Source organism: Pholcus phalangioides, unplaced genomic scaffold (assembly GCF_987345545.1).
Source record: "Pholcus phalangioides strain wild (caught in Gottingen) unplaced genomic scaffold, Ppha-v1.0 ptg000015l_1, whole genome shotgun sequence".
NCBI classification, from domain to species: domain Eukaryota; kingdom Metazoa; phylum Arthropoda; class Arachnida; order Araneae; family Pholcidae; genus Pholcus; species Pholcus phalangioides.
The window spans coordinates 19,854,939-19,872,734 of record NW_028301608.1 but is presented as its reverse complement, the minus strand read 5'-3'; the positions used below and the strand labels follow the sequence as shown (position 1 = coordinate 19,872,734).

The following is a 17,796-nucleotide window of genomic DNA, read 5'->3' as shown; positions in this document are numbered from 1 at the left end:
GTGTTTCATGAGAAGTGTGTGAAAGGAATAATAATTCTACCACTTCTACTACTGATTTTAAAATTTAAGTAAATGATGAGGGAAAAAAAGATCAACCAAAAGAAGGAAATTGAGCTGAAAAAATTAATTTTACTTCTGTACAAATATTAATTGGTGGAAACATAGAAATTAAAATTTTTATGTAGCCAACTAATCAAAAAGGAAGTTCTCTAGTAATTGTCTAGTAATATAATTTGAACCCTTCCTCCCCTTTCTATTATGCCAAATTAAATTTTGAAACTTTTGAATGAAAAACCATAGAAATATTGATGACTGAATTTCTGGAATTTTTATAGTTTTTAATCAGTCATCTCCGGGTTTTCCTTTGAAATGCAGTTCCTTTGTCATGTGAAAACAAATAATATTCAAGAATTTCAACTACGATATCTCGACAAATTTTAATTCCATATTATGAAAGCATTTTTTTGTTGGGACAAAAGTGAAAGGGACAAATTACATTGACTGACATAATTTTATCAATCAAATTTGACGATTGTTTGACCAAATTTCAAAAATTTGTCTTTGTGTGCCGTTTGATGGAAATGATAAGCCAATAGAATGCTTTTTTTTTCAACTTCCGACAAACCCTGGATCTCATGCAGCTCATTTATAACTAGAAGATGACAACAAATATTTGTTAAGAAGTTAATTAAGAATTACTTTAATTAACTAGAATAATTACCACACATGATGGGCAAAAGTTCAGAAAATTTGAAACTGTGAAATCTTTCATTTTACACGAGTGTAACTGTTACGATGAATGTGATAAGTCCTGTTATTTTGAATAATCACCAACCATTTTCGTAAGTTTGACAAATTTCCCTAAATTTCTACGGTGGTTATGTATAATAGCCAAGCGTCGTCCGGCAAAACGATAAATCGTAGTGAATTCATCACATTTGCCGGTCATTATGAATAATCACCATTTCGTATTGATGAATATGATAAATTGGTCCCATTGCCGTTATAAGATTTATTACTTAGTACTTGTGAGCCTCAGTCTGAATATAATGAGAACTCTTATTTAACTAATTTTTCCAAACATCTCCGGAGTAACTACTGTTTAACGAATTCTTAAATCGCACGTTGACATAACGAACAACAAATTTTCAACAAATTCAACGAATTCAACAAATTTTACACTTTTACCCGATAAATTGAACTTCATTGTTAGCATTTATCAAATTTACCAACGATGCCTGGGTATAAGTGATAAATTTATCAAACTTACCGAGACGATTGGCGATTGTCCATAACAATCGATTATTACGCATAATATCACATGTATTACATTTACCGTAACATAACTATTGCAATTTTCCTCTTTTTCGCAAAAATAATTTTCATTATTTTAACTCCAATTTTACAACCAACTCTAGAACTTGTATTCCTTCCGGACACGTTCCGTACGACACCGAATTCTTCTGATACACTATTTAGGACCAAAAATAATGAATAAAAGATTTCCATACGAGATCAAATTACATTCAAAATTTACGAAAATGTTGACTTCCCCAAAAAAAACAAAAACGCATTTGAATAAATAATGACGAATTAACGTGAAAAATTAAACCGCTTTATAAATTGTCCACAAATTATCTAAAAGAAATGCGTATACATTTTATTTATTGCTATCTAAAAGTTTACTATATTTAGAAGTATTCTCGCATAATTAAAACTTTGTTTAATTCTTAAATTTTCTCAACTTTTAAGTAAATTATCATACCATGAATCGTATTTTTTATTTGCTTTAATTCCGCGCATTTCTTCTATATTACCATTGCACTTTAATTTTATATGGATAAAAAATTGTTTACCGGTGGAAATGAAATAAATAGCGTAGGTGTGCACCGAATTTTTCATACTGTTTCGTTTTAAGTATTTTATTGCGTAGTATTTTGGTAAATGTGTTGCCTCCTCGTTCCCCAAGATGTGTTAGTGTGCGGTAGCTACTGTTATTAAATTTTATTTTTCTCTATAAATATCGAATAATTTGCGTTTTTAGCCGTGATTACTTTTCTATTCATTCAATTAATTGAATTAAAAACTGTAATTGAATCAAAAACTTTTAATTAATAATAACCGCGGTGTAGTTGATATTTTTACTGAGATTATGTTTCGAAATGAGTAAAATTTATTGCATATTACGGTCTAAAGCTCATTTCGAATTTCCACTAAAAAGCATTCTCGACCGACATGAAATTTAAACCCTTCTAAAGCGCTTTGTGTAGTACTAGGAAAAAAGCAGTACACACACGAGTAATTTTACTATTGTTTCAAGAAGGATGTGGTAGCTTGCCAAAGTTTTGGCAAGTATAGTTTTCTGTTGATACAATCAACGCCGTTTATATTAGAATCACGGATAACGTATCATTCGTGTTAACATCCAACTTCGAGACGTGTGAATGCGTCTCCCATTTGAGAAAGTCTCTCCACAGAGAGCAAGCAGACTTACATCACAATGCTGGCATAACATGAAAATTCAAGCATTAACCACCTTTACTTTGAAACATGAGAGGCAGATGGTAGCACTAGCAAGAATGCGAAACAGCCACGATTCTTACAATATCAATACGTACTTCCAATTACATAAAGTTTTTAAATATGACATGTAATTTCTTTTAATGACGTGACTTCTTTGAGGGATCGTACATGTAAAAAGATGAGAACATTAAGTTTTTATGTAGTCCCCGTGTGCTTAAAAAAAACGCGATTAGAAATTTGTTGCCGTGTCTTTCCCGAAAAAGCTCTTTTTTTTCTTACCTATGCTGTTTCCCTCCCAACCGCCCGCTGTTCTCTGATTTTTTAATACAAAAATAACACAGCAAATATTTAACTTAGAAACGTAGAATTTTTATTGGCCTCAGGAAACACAGGGCAAGAACTTTCTATTTGGGTTTTTAAGCACGCGGAGACTACGTCAATGGTTACAGAGTTAGTCCTACAGATGAACAATTTGAATCACTGTGTATACACATCTTCATAATTGATGCATGTGTTCGTAAGAGTTAAAACGCACTGAAACAATTCAAGGAAATCCCATTCAAAATTTTAAAATTTCATGAGAATTATATCTGAAGTATTCATTTTTATGAGCTGATCGTGTTTATGGGAGAGAGAGAGTTTTTCTTTTTTTTATGCGTCTTTTTATGAGTCTTTTCCGAAAATATAATTATATAGTTTATTTCTGTCTCTCTCTCTCTCTGTAAGAAAAAGACTTCCTAAAGAGACTTTTCTTTCTAAAAAATTGTACTTTGTTTAAAAAAAATTACGATTTTTGTCATGAATAAAACAGTAGGAACATTTATTTTTCAATCACGTATTAATGGCTAATTTTGTGATGTAACTTTTCCGTTTATGAAAAAGTATAGACATTTTTTGAACTCGGTAATCAACGCCGTAAACTGGATGTTGCAATTCATATCTCATAATAGCGGTTTTAAAATTGTTTAATGACCCATTTATAGTTACACTTTCACACCAATTTTGTGATAAAAATGATGAGGAAACGGTGAAAAAAAAATAAAATTATAATTATTCCATTAACTGTAATTGGGTAAGTACGTGTTTGATTAGATTTTAACTATTTTTCCCCCACAAAAAAACAAATATCTGATTTTTTTCATTCTAAAAATGTTTTGAATTTCTCCATCAAACTTTCATTAAGTTTTTATCGAAGCCATGTTTCTGAAATTGAGGAAAAAATAATTAAAGAACGTAAATAAGTAAATATTAATAAACACATTATATTTGAACAGACGAATAAAATATCAGTTTCTAAGCATGTCGCAATAACTGAACAAATTACACATTGCATAAATGAAACAAATTGGTAATGCTTAGATATGGCTTTCGAAACACGGTAAATTCGAACTTGGCAGTTCAATCCTATTGATTCCACTGCCCATTGCGTGTTGACGTTACGGTAGAGTATGTTTTAGTACGTACGTAGACAAGGTTGTCTCCCGTGTTCGTGTCATGTCTGAGAATCATGTCGAGAATCTCGTGATTAATAATTGAAGCATGCAATATATAATGGGAACTTCATGCAGTAATTGAAAGGTAATAATCACGTCGAATTAAAAAAAGAAAAAAAAATTGCATTTAGCTTGTTTTCAGGTAATTATTATATGATTGTGTGTGTGTTAATATTTTGATGTCAATTACATATCTTAAATGCGCGTACGTGTAAATATCTAAGTAAAAACAAGAATATATATATCAAATTTTTTCCTGAAAATGTGTATTTGAAATTTTAGATTTCATTTAACATTTTAAATTTAATTTAAAAGTCAAAGTACTTTTCGCTTTTTTTGTTAAAAATATAATGCTATATTTAATTAAAAAAGGAACTCCAAGAAATTTCGCTGAAAAATATGGATTGCTTGTCTATCCTCTAAATAATCTTGATAGTTTATTACAAAAGTATTTCACTTGTTTGATGAAAAAAAGGACATCAATATTATTACTTTAACTCAAAAAAAAAATACATGGAAATTTTTTTTGTACATTTCTCTCTCATAATCCGGATTATCGTGAGATTTACGATTATTTTAGGGTTATTTAGCTCTTTGTTACGCCAAATATCTCCAAACATCATCACATACATGGTGTATAGCAAACAGGGCGTATGCCATTTTACTGACCAACCATTGATTCTTGAGACATACTTCCAGTTAGAAATAGCTTCCAAATAGCGTTTAGTACTATGATATGCTATTAATATTGGTAGGGATTGTAAAGTCATTAAAAAATAAAAAAAATTAGCTTTTTATACAGTCCCCGTGTGCCCAAAAACTGAATTAGGAAGTTTTTTCCCCCGACTCTCTTGACGTCAGCTAAAAAAATTTCACGTTTCTCGTGCAATATTCGCCGAGATATTCGAACAACAGAAAAAGTGTCCCCCTCCCCCAAGTGTGTTATCTGTCTTTCTCTCATAAATTTATTAATTAATTCATATAAAGTTCATACTTATCGCAATAAATTAAAAAGTACGTTTCTAATGGATCAATTGATCATCATGAAGTTATTAGTTTCTAACACCTATTGATTAATAATTCTAATTATTAAAAAAATTAATGGCTGATTTATTTATTTATTTATTTATTTATAAAACAAAGCTACAGGTTTAAACCCAATTACAGCTTGCAGTAAAAATAATAATACCATTAACAGCTAAATTTATTGTCATGGTCAATTATTATTTAGTTAGTTGATACATATAATTAATCAGTTTATCAGTTAATTATATGAGAGCACATAACAAAACAAAAGCTTTTTTGTTTTAATAACAATACAATACAACATGAATGACGTATCTGCGTTCTGCCGTTACCTCCTAGACATACATCTAGAAGGTAATGGTTCTGCACGTTATTTGGATACTTTTCCTAATTGGAAGTATGTTTCAGGATCAACAGTTCTCCAGTAATTTGCGGTAAGGGCCCTTTGCTATGCACCCCTGTTCTCAAAACTAAGTTTCTTGTTAGATGAGGAACATTTTTTCGAACACCCCTCATTTAAATGCCTTGAAACTGTGTTTCTCTCTCACAATTTTTGTAAAAATTATTTTAAAAATTTTTATGGCACAATGTGGTGATTTCGAAAAAGTTGCATGTTTTAGAAGTTAAAATTCGACAAAAAAAAAATAACCAACAATTAAAATCTTAAATTATCTCATTAAATTATATAAAAATTTTAAATAGTATTCGACAAAAACAAATTGAGTGCCTAAAGTGAATATAAAGTTTTTAAATGTTCCTTAAGGGGTCACATACCCTTTAACATGGGGGAAAAGTTAAAATACCATTAAAAAACTATTTAACAATTGATTTATTAGAAAAACATTTTCCCATATTTTTGATCAAATATGCTATCTTACGCCAGTATAAAATTTTTCATATCTTTAAAGCTTGATGTTTTAAAAAAAAAATTCAAAAATACATTAAAAGCATTTTGCACGCATAAAATGACATGACATCAATATAACCATTAAATATTGAAATTAAAATGAAGAAAACGGTTCATTGTTCATAAAATTAACTAAAAGATTGAAATTGCATTGACTCAGCCTTATTTAAAATTTAACATATTTAAATTTTCATAAATTAAAAAAATTGAATGTATTTATCTTTTTATAAATCAAATATTTATGAATGGATCTGAAACCTTTTAGTTCATTTCATGAAATGAACCGTTTTTTTTCGTTTTAATTCCATTATTGTATGGTTACATTGATGTCATGCCATTTTATTATGCGTGCAAGTTGTTTTTAACGTATTTAACGTATTTGTTTGAAAATTTTTTAATATCTTTTAAAAAATTAGAGATTTTCTAAAGTTTCATACCGACATAAGATAGCATAACATATTTGATAAAAAATATGTAGGGAAAAAATTTCTAATAAAGCAATGGTTATACATATTAATAGTATTTTTAATGATGTTTTAACTTTTCCGCCATGTTAAAGAGTAACCCCTTAAAGCAGGCATCTTCGCGAGCACCACGGTGCTCCCTGGAGTACCCAGAGTGCTCGATGCTCGTGTCCGATTTCGTGCTCACGAGATCTTGATCAACGTTCCAATTAAACACCTTGTACAAATTGTGCATTCAAGGATTGAAATCATCCTGATTTTTCATGCATTCGCATGTTAAACTAGCCTTTAAGGGTGCTCTTTTTTTTTATGATAGGTACAGGCAGTGCTCGCGACTGGTTGAAGATCTCTGGCTTAAAGGAAGGAGTTTTTTCACACAGGAAAGCATGGAAAGCCAAGATGACGCACCAATCCCCTGAAAAGTAAGTCATTTTTAGATAAAAACTATTTTTTTTAAACATCGCCTCATCATTAAGTTGTCATATCTGCCGGAAGATGAACTAATTATTTAAGTTTCAAATTAATATTCAATCAGATAAAATTTAGAGGCTCCTCAGTATAAAAAAAACCACAAAAACTATCACTTTATCTTCATTATAACACATTCACTTGAAATAGACGGACGTAAATTAGAGAAAGTTAAGATAGACAGCGAGTGAAAATCCGTATTAGAATAAAAACAATATCTGGAATAATGTTCAAAAAAGAAGGTTTTTCCTTTTTTTTCCCCCACGAGCACTTGTGGAGTCAGTCGCCAGGAGTCGCTGACAGGAGATAACAGTTTTCGATTGGTTGCTAGTTGACTGACCATAGAGAGGTAGCGACTTTATGTAGGTAGAATGACGTCACGAGCCCGACGAGAACTTAAAGAATGTTGGACTGGGAAATGATCTTAGATAACGGACGAACAAACATTTGAAAGTAGAGAACCGGAGACGAGCACCAACGATCCTCTCACAATGTTCCCAAGATGCTGGAAGAAAATCATTTTTGTCGTAATATTCATATTTCTCTGCCTGATCCCAGGAAAAATCTGCTCAGCTGAAGATAGCGATAATTCTCCAAATATCTTTTATGCAAAGATGTTGTCTGATGGAGAAATTCCTGAATATCAAGTGAGTTGTCAATTTTAAATCTATTTATTTTTATGTACTGTGGAACCTCGCTACAACGATGCTCGATATAACGATGAATCTCTCTGCAGCGATATTTTTATAAATCTTGTTTGGAATTGCCTGTAGTCTAATGTTAAAACAACTCTCGATACAACGATATCCTCTGCTACGATAAGTTGCTATATAACGATAAACAGTAAAGCCTATCCTTTTCGGACACCGACGGGACAAAAAAAATTCGTCCGTAAAAGAGATGACCGTTATAATCAAGGGTTTGAAATGCATACTTTTATTATACCAGGGGAAATTACTATTTGTAATTACCGATATTTTAAGAGTTTTTTTTTTATCGCGCGCTACAACGATATTTTTTGTGAATTTCACTCAAAATCGTCTTGAATTTAGTTTTAACTTTGTCGCTTGTTTTCATTCCTCCAAGAGCGTCTGATAACATCGGTGTTTTGCATCGCATGATCACAGAAAGTGTTGATAAAGCTGTTGCAATGCTTCTTTTTCTGTACAACACAAAAGTGCGCAATACGGTAAACTTCCTTATGCAATGCACTTGAATGAATTTAATCAACTAATTAATTACAATTTTTCGCCGACGAATAAACAATTTAAAGCGTGTTTTCTGATGGTAGTAGCAACGTGATTTAGAAAAGATGCCAATAGCAACTTGCCAATAGCAAGATGCCAATAGCAAATTTGGTGGCACGTGAAGACAATGTTGCCTCGCAATATAACGATAGTCTTTGTACAACGATATTTTCTCTTGGTTGTCACAATATCGTTATATCGAGGTTTCACTGTATATGAATTATGAGATGAATTTTTACCTAACTTTTCGATCTTGGCTTCCCCATGCTTTCCTAGGGCTTCCCGAGGGGCCGTTCAAGTAATACGTCAACAAATTTTTAGCCATTTTTGACCCCCCCCCCCTTGTCAGCAAAATTTCGTCCGCACTGCCCCCTCCCTCCTAAGCATATTGGTGGGATCAGAAACGTACGCGGGAGGGGGAATATGGGGCTCGTGCACCCCCTAACCCCTAAAAGATATTTGAACGGTAGGAACTGAAAAATTTCTCTTCAAGAAATTCATTGCGACCCACCCATATATGATAAGCTTTTGACCCGCAGACCAAATGTGGCCCTGAAGGTTATCTGATGTGGCTTGCCCCCTCAAACCTAATTTTGTAAAAATGAACTAAGTGACGCATTTACAAATTGCTTAAATGACCCGTGGCACAATTCCAGAGCATTTAAGTGGCCCGTGGCACATTCAAAGATTACATAAGTAACCTGCGACACGGTTCTAGAACAGTTAAATGATCCGTGGCACATTTAGAGATCCCTTGAGTGACATGTGGCACAATTTTAGAGCATTCAAGCGGCCTCCGTAGTACAGTTCTACATCACTCAAGTTACCCGCGGAACATTCCTAGATTACTTAAGTGATCCGTGGCATAACTACGGATCACTTGAATGATGCGTTGCGCGGTTCCACAGCAGTTAAACAGACCGGACGCATTTCCTGAGCTCTTGAAGGATCCATGAAACATTTAGAGATCACTGAAGTGGCTCTGTAAGGGATTAGGGAGAATGTTAGTTCAGATTCCCACAAACTAGCGAAAAAATTTTCTCGTTTTTGGCGCACCGAGAGTAAGATGCCATTAAGAATATTTCATATTTTCCTAAAGGGTGGTTGATAACGTAAGCATCATCCCAACCCTGTCATCAAAAGTCAGCAAATCGGAAACCCCCCATCGATGCTGACGTAATACTTGAATGACCCCCCTATGGGAAAAATCTTCTTTTCCTTTGAGGAAGATTTAAAAGTTTTCTATTATACTTATACATACAGGGTGGTGTCCTGTAAGTGCTAATGCGGCCTTTATCTCATCAAATGTTCGTTAATTTAAAAAGTGTTCGACAATCAAAATGTGTTCTGAAATCACCCTGTACTGTACCAGTTTTCAAAGTGAAAATACAGTGTGTAACACTGATGATAAAAACTCCAAATTTTTACACTGTTCCCCTGTTATCTAACTCTAACAATTAGAAAGTTGTTGCCCTGTTTCTTCTGAGCACAAAAAAAAAAAAAAATCCACGTTTCCAAATTCTTTATGCTGAGATATTCGAATCCAAAAATCAGCGAAAAGTTGGGAGAGAACTACATAAATGGAGAAAGGAAGCGTAGTCCGTTAGTTTGTGCTGTTCTTTCCCAACTTTTCTCCAATTTTTGAATTCAAATATCTTAGCGAATATTTGCACTCGGAAACATGGAATTTCATTTGTTGGACCCAAGCTAGACGGGGCAACGACTTCCCAATTTGAATTTGGAAAATAGGAGGCCGTATAAAAATTGAGATCTTTTATTTTGTGGCACATTTTATTGCCATTCTCAAAAATGATACATGGCAATTTTTGAACGCATTTTGAGCATTTGTAAAACTAAAATCACATGAGATAAAGGCCGCATTAGCACCTGTATATGTAATATTTTCCTAAAGTGCAATATTCGATAAGATATTTGTATTAAAAAATCGCGGAGGGAAGTTATGAAAGAACAGCAAAAACTAACACCTTTCTCTCATTTATGCTGTAATTTCCCAACTTTTCTTCGTGATTTTTGAATACAAATATCTCATTGAATATTGTACTTAGAAACTTGGAATTTTGTTTCCTTAGCTTCAGGAGAGACCGAGCAACAACTTTCTACGGGGGGGGCCGTATAAAAATTTAATTTTTTTTGTATTTTGTGACACATTGTATTTTCACTCTCAAAACTGGTTCAGGGTAATTTTCGAACGCCTTTTGAGCATTTTTTAAACTGGAATCATTCCTCTATGAGGGACGGTTGTGAGATAAAGGCCGCATTAGCACTTACGGGACACCCTGTATAACGCCTGCCAGCAGTTTGCATTGAAAACCGTTAAAAATACTTTTATTGCACGTAGAACAAAAACTCGAAGACAGAAGCAGGAAATTTTGTATTATTTGGAAATTGAAAAATTCGGAAATGTGTTTTTAAGAAAATTTGCGTGCACCAACCCTCTTAATCACAGTAGATTTCGAACTTCAAAAATTAGTCTTCATCGTGATTTGATCTTTGACTAGTTTCAACTTTGAATTAATCAATTTAATTAGATTAAAAACTCGTAAGTTGCCGTATTTTAACGTGTATAAGAAGCCCCCTTTTTGCCAAAAATGGGATTCCAAAATAGGTGGTTTCTTACACATGGATAGTATTATAGATAGTTACGTATTACTTAATTTCTTGCAATTTACGATGAGAGTGACAATTTTTATGAGATTTTTGCACAATCGCTACAACGGTATTTTTTTATAATTTGCTCAAATTCGTTTTGAATTTAAATTCAACTTCGTCACTTGTTGTTTTTGTTGTTATGAGAAGGCGTCTAAGAACATCGGTAAATTTTCTCCGCGGAATCAGCGGAAGCGCTGAGGAATTGCTGTTGCTACTCTCTGTGTAAGACAATGGAGAACACCCACAGCAGCCCTGGCATATCACTTGGCGATTTATTGCCTTTTTACCCACGAAGGGATAAGCTGAAGCGGAGAGATAGCCATCAACACCCCCCCCCCCCAACGGAACCCCAAACACCAGACACAACTCCCCCCTCCCAAAAAACAGGGGGCCCCAGGGTTCAGGAGCGGTGGCTCCCATTGGGGCGGCTGCCGGCTTCTCGGGCCTTGAGAGCTCCATCCGATCATCATCCGCAGTGCCAGCTCCACAACATTCTATCGCACGGCGGGGCCTTCCAGCCTACAGCCCAGAATGGGTCGAGCTCGCCTCACCCACTTCAACCGACTAGGCCAAGCTCCCCGGGCGCCACCCATCCCGTTGGTGAAACCCGAAGGGCTTTTTATTTAACTAGTAGTCTGTGTAAGACACAGAAATGCAAACACGTTGAAATGCGGTGAACACTCTTACAGGGCAACGCATCCAACTGAATTTTATTACAATTTACAATTTTACATGGCAAATAAATGCATAAAAGCACATTTTTGATGGTACTAATAAATTTATTCAGAAAAGATGAAAAAAAAAATGATAGCATATATTTGATGACACGTGATGATAATGTTACCTCTCGATTTAACGATAATCCCTCTACAACGATATTTTATCTTGGTCCGCAGAGTATATTTTATATCGAGGTTTCTCAGTATCTTAAAATAACGAACATCTTTGAAACCTTTTTTCTCAATTTTAAGCCGAAAAAATCACTGTGGCTTCTTTTCCATGTTAAAATACGACAATAAATTTCAGTTTCTGTTTCTTTTCTTTTAATAAAAATTTAGAAAAATCTTCAAAAAATTCTAATTTGACTGATTCACTTGAAAATTAGTAATTAGAAATAATGAATTTGTATTTTAGCAATACGCATACAAATCTCTTATGAAAAATAATTACTCCAATTCCATTCAATTGTTGAATCGCCAGAATTAAACCGAATAAAATACAAACGATAACAATTTTACTGCTTTTTTTCTACTTATTTTTCGAAATAGATTTTTATTTATTGGCATTTTGTGTTAACAAAAGTTAAGTTTATCTTCTTCACTCTCCGGTGTTATACACATGTGTACGACATTTTTATCGGTTCTAAATGTTTTTGATGTTTTTGATGATTATTTTTTGTGTATTAACCCATTATGTGCCAAAATTCCATTGCTTAATTTTTTGAAAAAAAATTACAAATAAAAATGATAACATGAATGAAATATGAAATTAAAATTATTTGGAAAAAACGTTTTATTAAAATAAAATTAATAATTATTAACTAATTAATCACACCATTTGTTAAAAAATTTAGAATGTTTTTACTGAGTTTGTTACGTTTATTATGTTTGTTACGGTTCAAATTTAGGTACAAAATTAAAAATTCCACTGCTTAATTTTAAATGGAAACAAGCGTCCAAAAAAAAGCGAGGGGTTGGGGGGACAATGGCAAATAATCGGTTAAGACCGGAAGTACACATATGTGTACCTAACTCAAGTGGTCCTAGTAATGATATAAACCCAAATTAAAGAATTAATTAATTTTTCTCTTTAAAGGGTGTTTTGACATACAAAAAAAGTACAAATCAATCAAAAAAATTTTTTTTTCTAATAGTCAATTTCGGCTAGGTTTGAAGACAGCATAACTGCTATAAGGTTCAATCTAGGATGAAAAGACAGTATATGTTTCCGAATTGATCAAACCGTGAATATACCGATCGAATTCATATGTTACTGATTCATGACCTTTTAATTCGGGTGCCAAAAATGTTTCGATTAAAGAAAAGTGCTCTTTCAATCAGAAGAAAAAATTAGTTTCATGATTATTTCATGAAATTAATTTTTTTGTCGAATCGATGATGATAATACAGGTTATTCTAACCTCTTAAATAAAAGTTTTATCGTACATTATTTCTTTATAAAAACAAAAATACCCATTAACACTTTTAAATTTTTAACTAATCGGAACTAACTAACTAACTAAAAATCGATGAATTTGGCTGTACTTCGCGCCAAATTCATCGATTTTTAAATGTCCATGGTAAGCTATTTTATCACCTCTCGTTAGAGCTACCATCTATTAACAACTTCAGAAACGACAAAACAATTAATTTATCTAAGTAATCTAAAAAAGTAATTAAGTAATTAATTATTTATTGATTAATTTATAAATTCATATTTTTTCTAATAAGCTAAATAAATTTATTTTCGTAAATCAATCTCAGTTTTAAAAATATTTTAATGTGCAATAACTAGAACAAAAAGGGACGAAAAAGTGTTAACACATGTTTCAATTATTTCAATTTTAATTTTTGCTTTTGTAATTATTAGATGTTTCTTTTTACAACATTTTGGATTCATTGCCTATTTCTATGACTATATTTTTTGCATATCATGGTAAATATCAGCCCAATACCGTTTCAATTACCATAATGTCAGCATACTATTTGGGAAATACTGCGTGAAAGAGAGAAAAAAAAGAGCGAAGTGACATGCGAGAAATGAATTTTTACTCATGTAAATAAAATGCACAATATTTTTGAACGTTCAAGATACAGAATATGATCATAAGTGCAACTCATGGGAAAAAACAGGGGAAAAAAAGCCAAAATGCATGTAAAAAAAGTTTTAACATGTCAAAGACATAAGGTTATACAAGACAGGCAATATTTTGAATCATGCCACTTATGACATTCTGCAGCAAGCAAATGTACAATATTTTGCACATTTATGAACTCCTTGACTTTTTTGAGCACCAAAGTTACTTCGGACTCCATGAAATTTCAACTTCATCTATAAATTTTAATAAGCTTTTTTTATGAAATAATAAGGAATGTAAATGATACTTCTCAAAATTTTCCCATTTCTAAATATATCAGACCAAACGGTTCCGTGTAATATCAGAATAGATGTTTGAAGTCCGACAAAAATTGTAATTAATTAAAATAAGTTTTGGCTCTTTAAATTGAAAAAAAAGAGTAAAATCCTAATAATAGATCCTCATACTCAGAGTGACACATCATTATAAGTTTTGAGAAAATAATTTGCATGAGGAATGAAATAAAATCCCTGAATGAAAATGAGCATATTTAATTATAATACGATGAAACCTCGATATAACGTTATTCTGCATGTACTAGAAAAAAATATCATTGCAGAAGGATTACCATAATATCGAGAAGAATCATTATCATCACGTGCCAATCAAATTTATGCTGCAGTTGGCATTTTCTCTAAATTCGCATTGTTAAGACTACCAATAAATGTGCTTTTGGGTATTTATTCGAAGCAAAAAATGTTTTCAATAAATTATGTGAGGATATTTGTTGATGGTTTAGGTTGTTATTATTAGTTAGGTTGTTGTTGATTATCCATTTTACAGGGAAAAGACTTTTCCCTGTAAAATGGATAATCTCAATGCACTTTGGTGTATATCACACAAAAAATAGCGATACCTAAAACCATCAACAACCTTTCGGTGATCAAGTGGTACCAAATATCGACATTATTAGACGTCCTCGTAAGAACTAAAATATGTGAGGAGTTTAAAAATATAGTGAAGGATATTTCGAACGAAATGTAAAAACAATATCACTGTAACGGTATCAAACCTCTTCAAAAAATATCGTTATAAAGGATTTGATCCTAGTAAAGGATAACGTTGTATCGAAAGGAGTTCAGTATTAGAATATAAACGATTCCAAACAAGATTTGGAAAAATATCATTGTAGATGGTAATGATTCATTGTTAATGGAATGCAATAGTTCATTGTTATATCGAGTATCGTTGCAGCGACGTTTTTGCTTCATTATAAACCATTCTCCGCTATTTATTACCGTATAATTTGCCTTTGAGAGACTATAAAAATTCATAGTTTTCAGGCCATCAAGGATTTTTTATTGTCAATTTCAATTCTATGTGCAAGTATTATATGTTTGGTACGTTATATTAAAAGAGGATGAAAATTCAGTTTCTTGGTACTCAATTTTTTGCTTTTCTTTATTATAACTTATACACTACAAAAAAGGATACAAATTTCACCGATATTATTGAATCTCTGTAACTGTATTTTTCTATAATGCATGAAAAATATAAAAAAAAGATAAAAGAGAGATATCAAAAAAAGAAAAACCAGTCCTTTAAAAAGCATTGAGATGTTCTGTTGTTTACGTTCAACTGTGAATTATTTTACCGGAAAAATCTCAAGTATAAAATACATTGATGCGAAAATTTAACATTTTCATCAAACAACTTCTATTTTTCCACCTTGAACTGAAGACACTTAAATTCAGTTGATTTATTTACGTTTAAATTCAGTTGTCATATTGTATATACACTCATTGCCATAAAAATTTGCGCACCCAGAAGAAGTCGTCAAAATAAAACGAAATTTTACACATGTAAGTACTACGTTGATATAAGTAAGTGATTAGAAAATCCAAGAAAAAGGATCATTTATTGCAGAAAAAAGTACAGATGAACAGAAGTTTTAGTACTCTGTTGGACCCCCTCTAGCGCGAATGCACGATGCGATACGAGTGGGCATTGAGGCATACAAGTTCCGTATGATGTCTTGAGACATCTCGTTCCACAGTTGCTGTAAATGCGCCTCTAGTTCGACCAACCTCGTAGGGTGTCCAACTTGCCGTCCCAAATGATCCCAGATATGCTCGATTGGTGACAAATCTGGGGATAGAGCAGGCCAGGGAAGGGTGGTAATGTGGTGGAGGCAGTCTTGTGACATCTTTGCTGTGTGTGGCCTAGAATTGTCTTGTTCAAAAATGGCTCCTGGGAGCCCTGCCATGAGTGGCAACACATGTGGCTGAAGGATGTTATGGACGTACCGCTGGGCTGTCATTGTGCCATGGATCAATATTAGGGGTGACCGTGTATCGTAAGCAATGGCACCCCATACCATGACACCAGCTGTGGGAGCGGTGTGTCGCTGTAAAGCGAAGGCAGGATTGAAGCGTTCACCACGGGGCCTCCACACACGAACACGATTGTCATCACTGCTCAAGTTGAATCTCGATTCGTCGCTGAAGACAACCTGGTTCCATTCCGTTGCAGTCCAATCCCGTCGTGCTCGACACCACTCCAAACGGAGGCATTGGTGGGTGGGTGTCATTGGCAGCACACGTAATGGGCGCCGCGATACCAGATGTCCTTCAGCCAGGCGCCTTGCGATGGTTCGGGAAGACACAGGGGTCCGTAGTGAAGCTGCTGCCTGTGTCTGGATAGCGGCCAATGAGGCAGTTGGCTCTACGCGTGCGTTTCGGATGATGTGACGGTCTTCTCGACGACTGGTCTGTCGAGGGCGTCCTGAACTTGGTCGCCGTGTAAATGACGTCTCTTCTGTCCACTGGTCCCAACACCTCCTCACAGTAAAATCAGAACGGCCTAGCTGACGAGCTACTCGCCGAGCTGACCACCCAGCTTCCATCATCCCGATGGTTCTTCCCCTATCGAACTCTGACAACTGCTCATATGGTCTTCGACGGCGGCGTAACGGCATGTCTACCTCAGCATTTCCTTTGCAAACGATTAAATACACTCCAGCAAGCTCTGCTTACCTGTTTTATACTCCAAGGAGAACGAAGTTCAACGCCCTCTAGTGGCATTACGCAATGCGCAATCACGCTGCATTTCTAATCATTTGCATATCTGCCCGACATGTACCTTCAGGCCAACTTTCGTTTCGATCCCACAATTATTTCTTGGTGCGCAAATTTTTATGGCAATGAGTGTATATACAAATATAAAAATCTAAAAAACAATAATAATATCAACAAAACTTATTCGTAACTTATTTTGAGCTCATGAAACAGATACGTAAGTGCAGTATTTTACTTGTGATGTTGTGTTATCAGAGAGAGACAAAGAAAATGGTGAAAAAAGTCATTCAACCCATTTGTACCCACTGTACTCGAGTACAGTGAGGATTTGGTTTTCATAATATTTTAGCCTTACAGTTAGGTGTTGTATATTTTAGCACGTGTAGATGACAACCGTACTCAGAGATTCGCATCAAAAAAGTTATCGAGAAGCCATTTCGTGTTTAGAAATGAACTCTTGAAGTTGCTATACTTTATTACCTCCTTGGCGCTTTTGTTTTCCACCTTATATAATCAACATTATATTGTTATTTCCATTCAAGTGATTCTTTTGAAATTTATTATTTAGATTACAATTTAATGCAAGTTAACTGACACAATTCAATTCCGTTTCCACTTCATTTTTTTTTTCAAATATGCGGTCATATTTTGCTGCGCGCAATTGAGGGCACTTGTCGTCCTTTCTTATCAATGGTTACTGTATATTTTTTGGATGGCTTATGTGTTGCCTATACGCAGAGCTGCCCTTAAGAGTGTTGCGACAGTTGCGGTAGCACCTTGCCCCCGCTGTTTATGAGGCCCCGGTAAATTATTGGAAGCTTTCATCAGTTCTCAAATTATTTCTTGCATTAATTATTCTGAATTTTTTTTATACCGCTAATTATGAATTTTTATCAATTTCCGAATAATAATTTCATTGATTCCTAATTTTCATCGATTCTGGAATTATTTCTTTCATTATATTTTTGAATTCTCATTAGTTCAAGAAATTTTTTTATACCGTTAATTCTGAATTTTCATCAATTCAGGGATTAGTATTTTCATTAATTTTATTTTCGTTAGCTATGGAATTACTTTTCTTCTAATTAGTTTTGATCTTCATCCACCCTAGAATTATTTCTTCC

General features: G+C 33.6%; 1 protein-coding gene across 1 annotated transcript in view; it reads left to right on the top strand.

Annotated features, from left to right (window-relative positions):
- Positions 1 to 7,245: 7,245 nt before the first annotated feature.
- The window catches only part of LOC149075632 (uncharacterized), a 72,028-nt gene continuing 61,477 nt past the window's right edge, over positions 7,246 to 17,796 (top strand). The window contains exon 1 of the mRNA XM_089245420.1: positions 7,246 to 7,528. Within this exon, the coding sequence (XP_089101546.1) occupies positions 7,373 to 7,528 (156 nt within the window). The 5' untranslated portion in view covers positions 7,246 to 7,372. The remainder of the gene's footprint in view (positions 7,529 to 17,796) is intronic.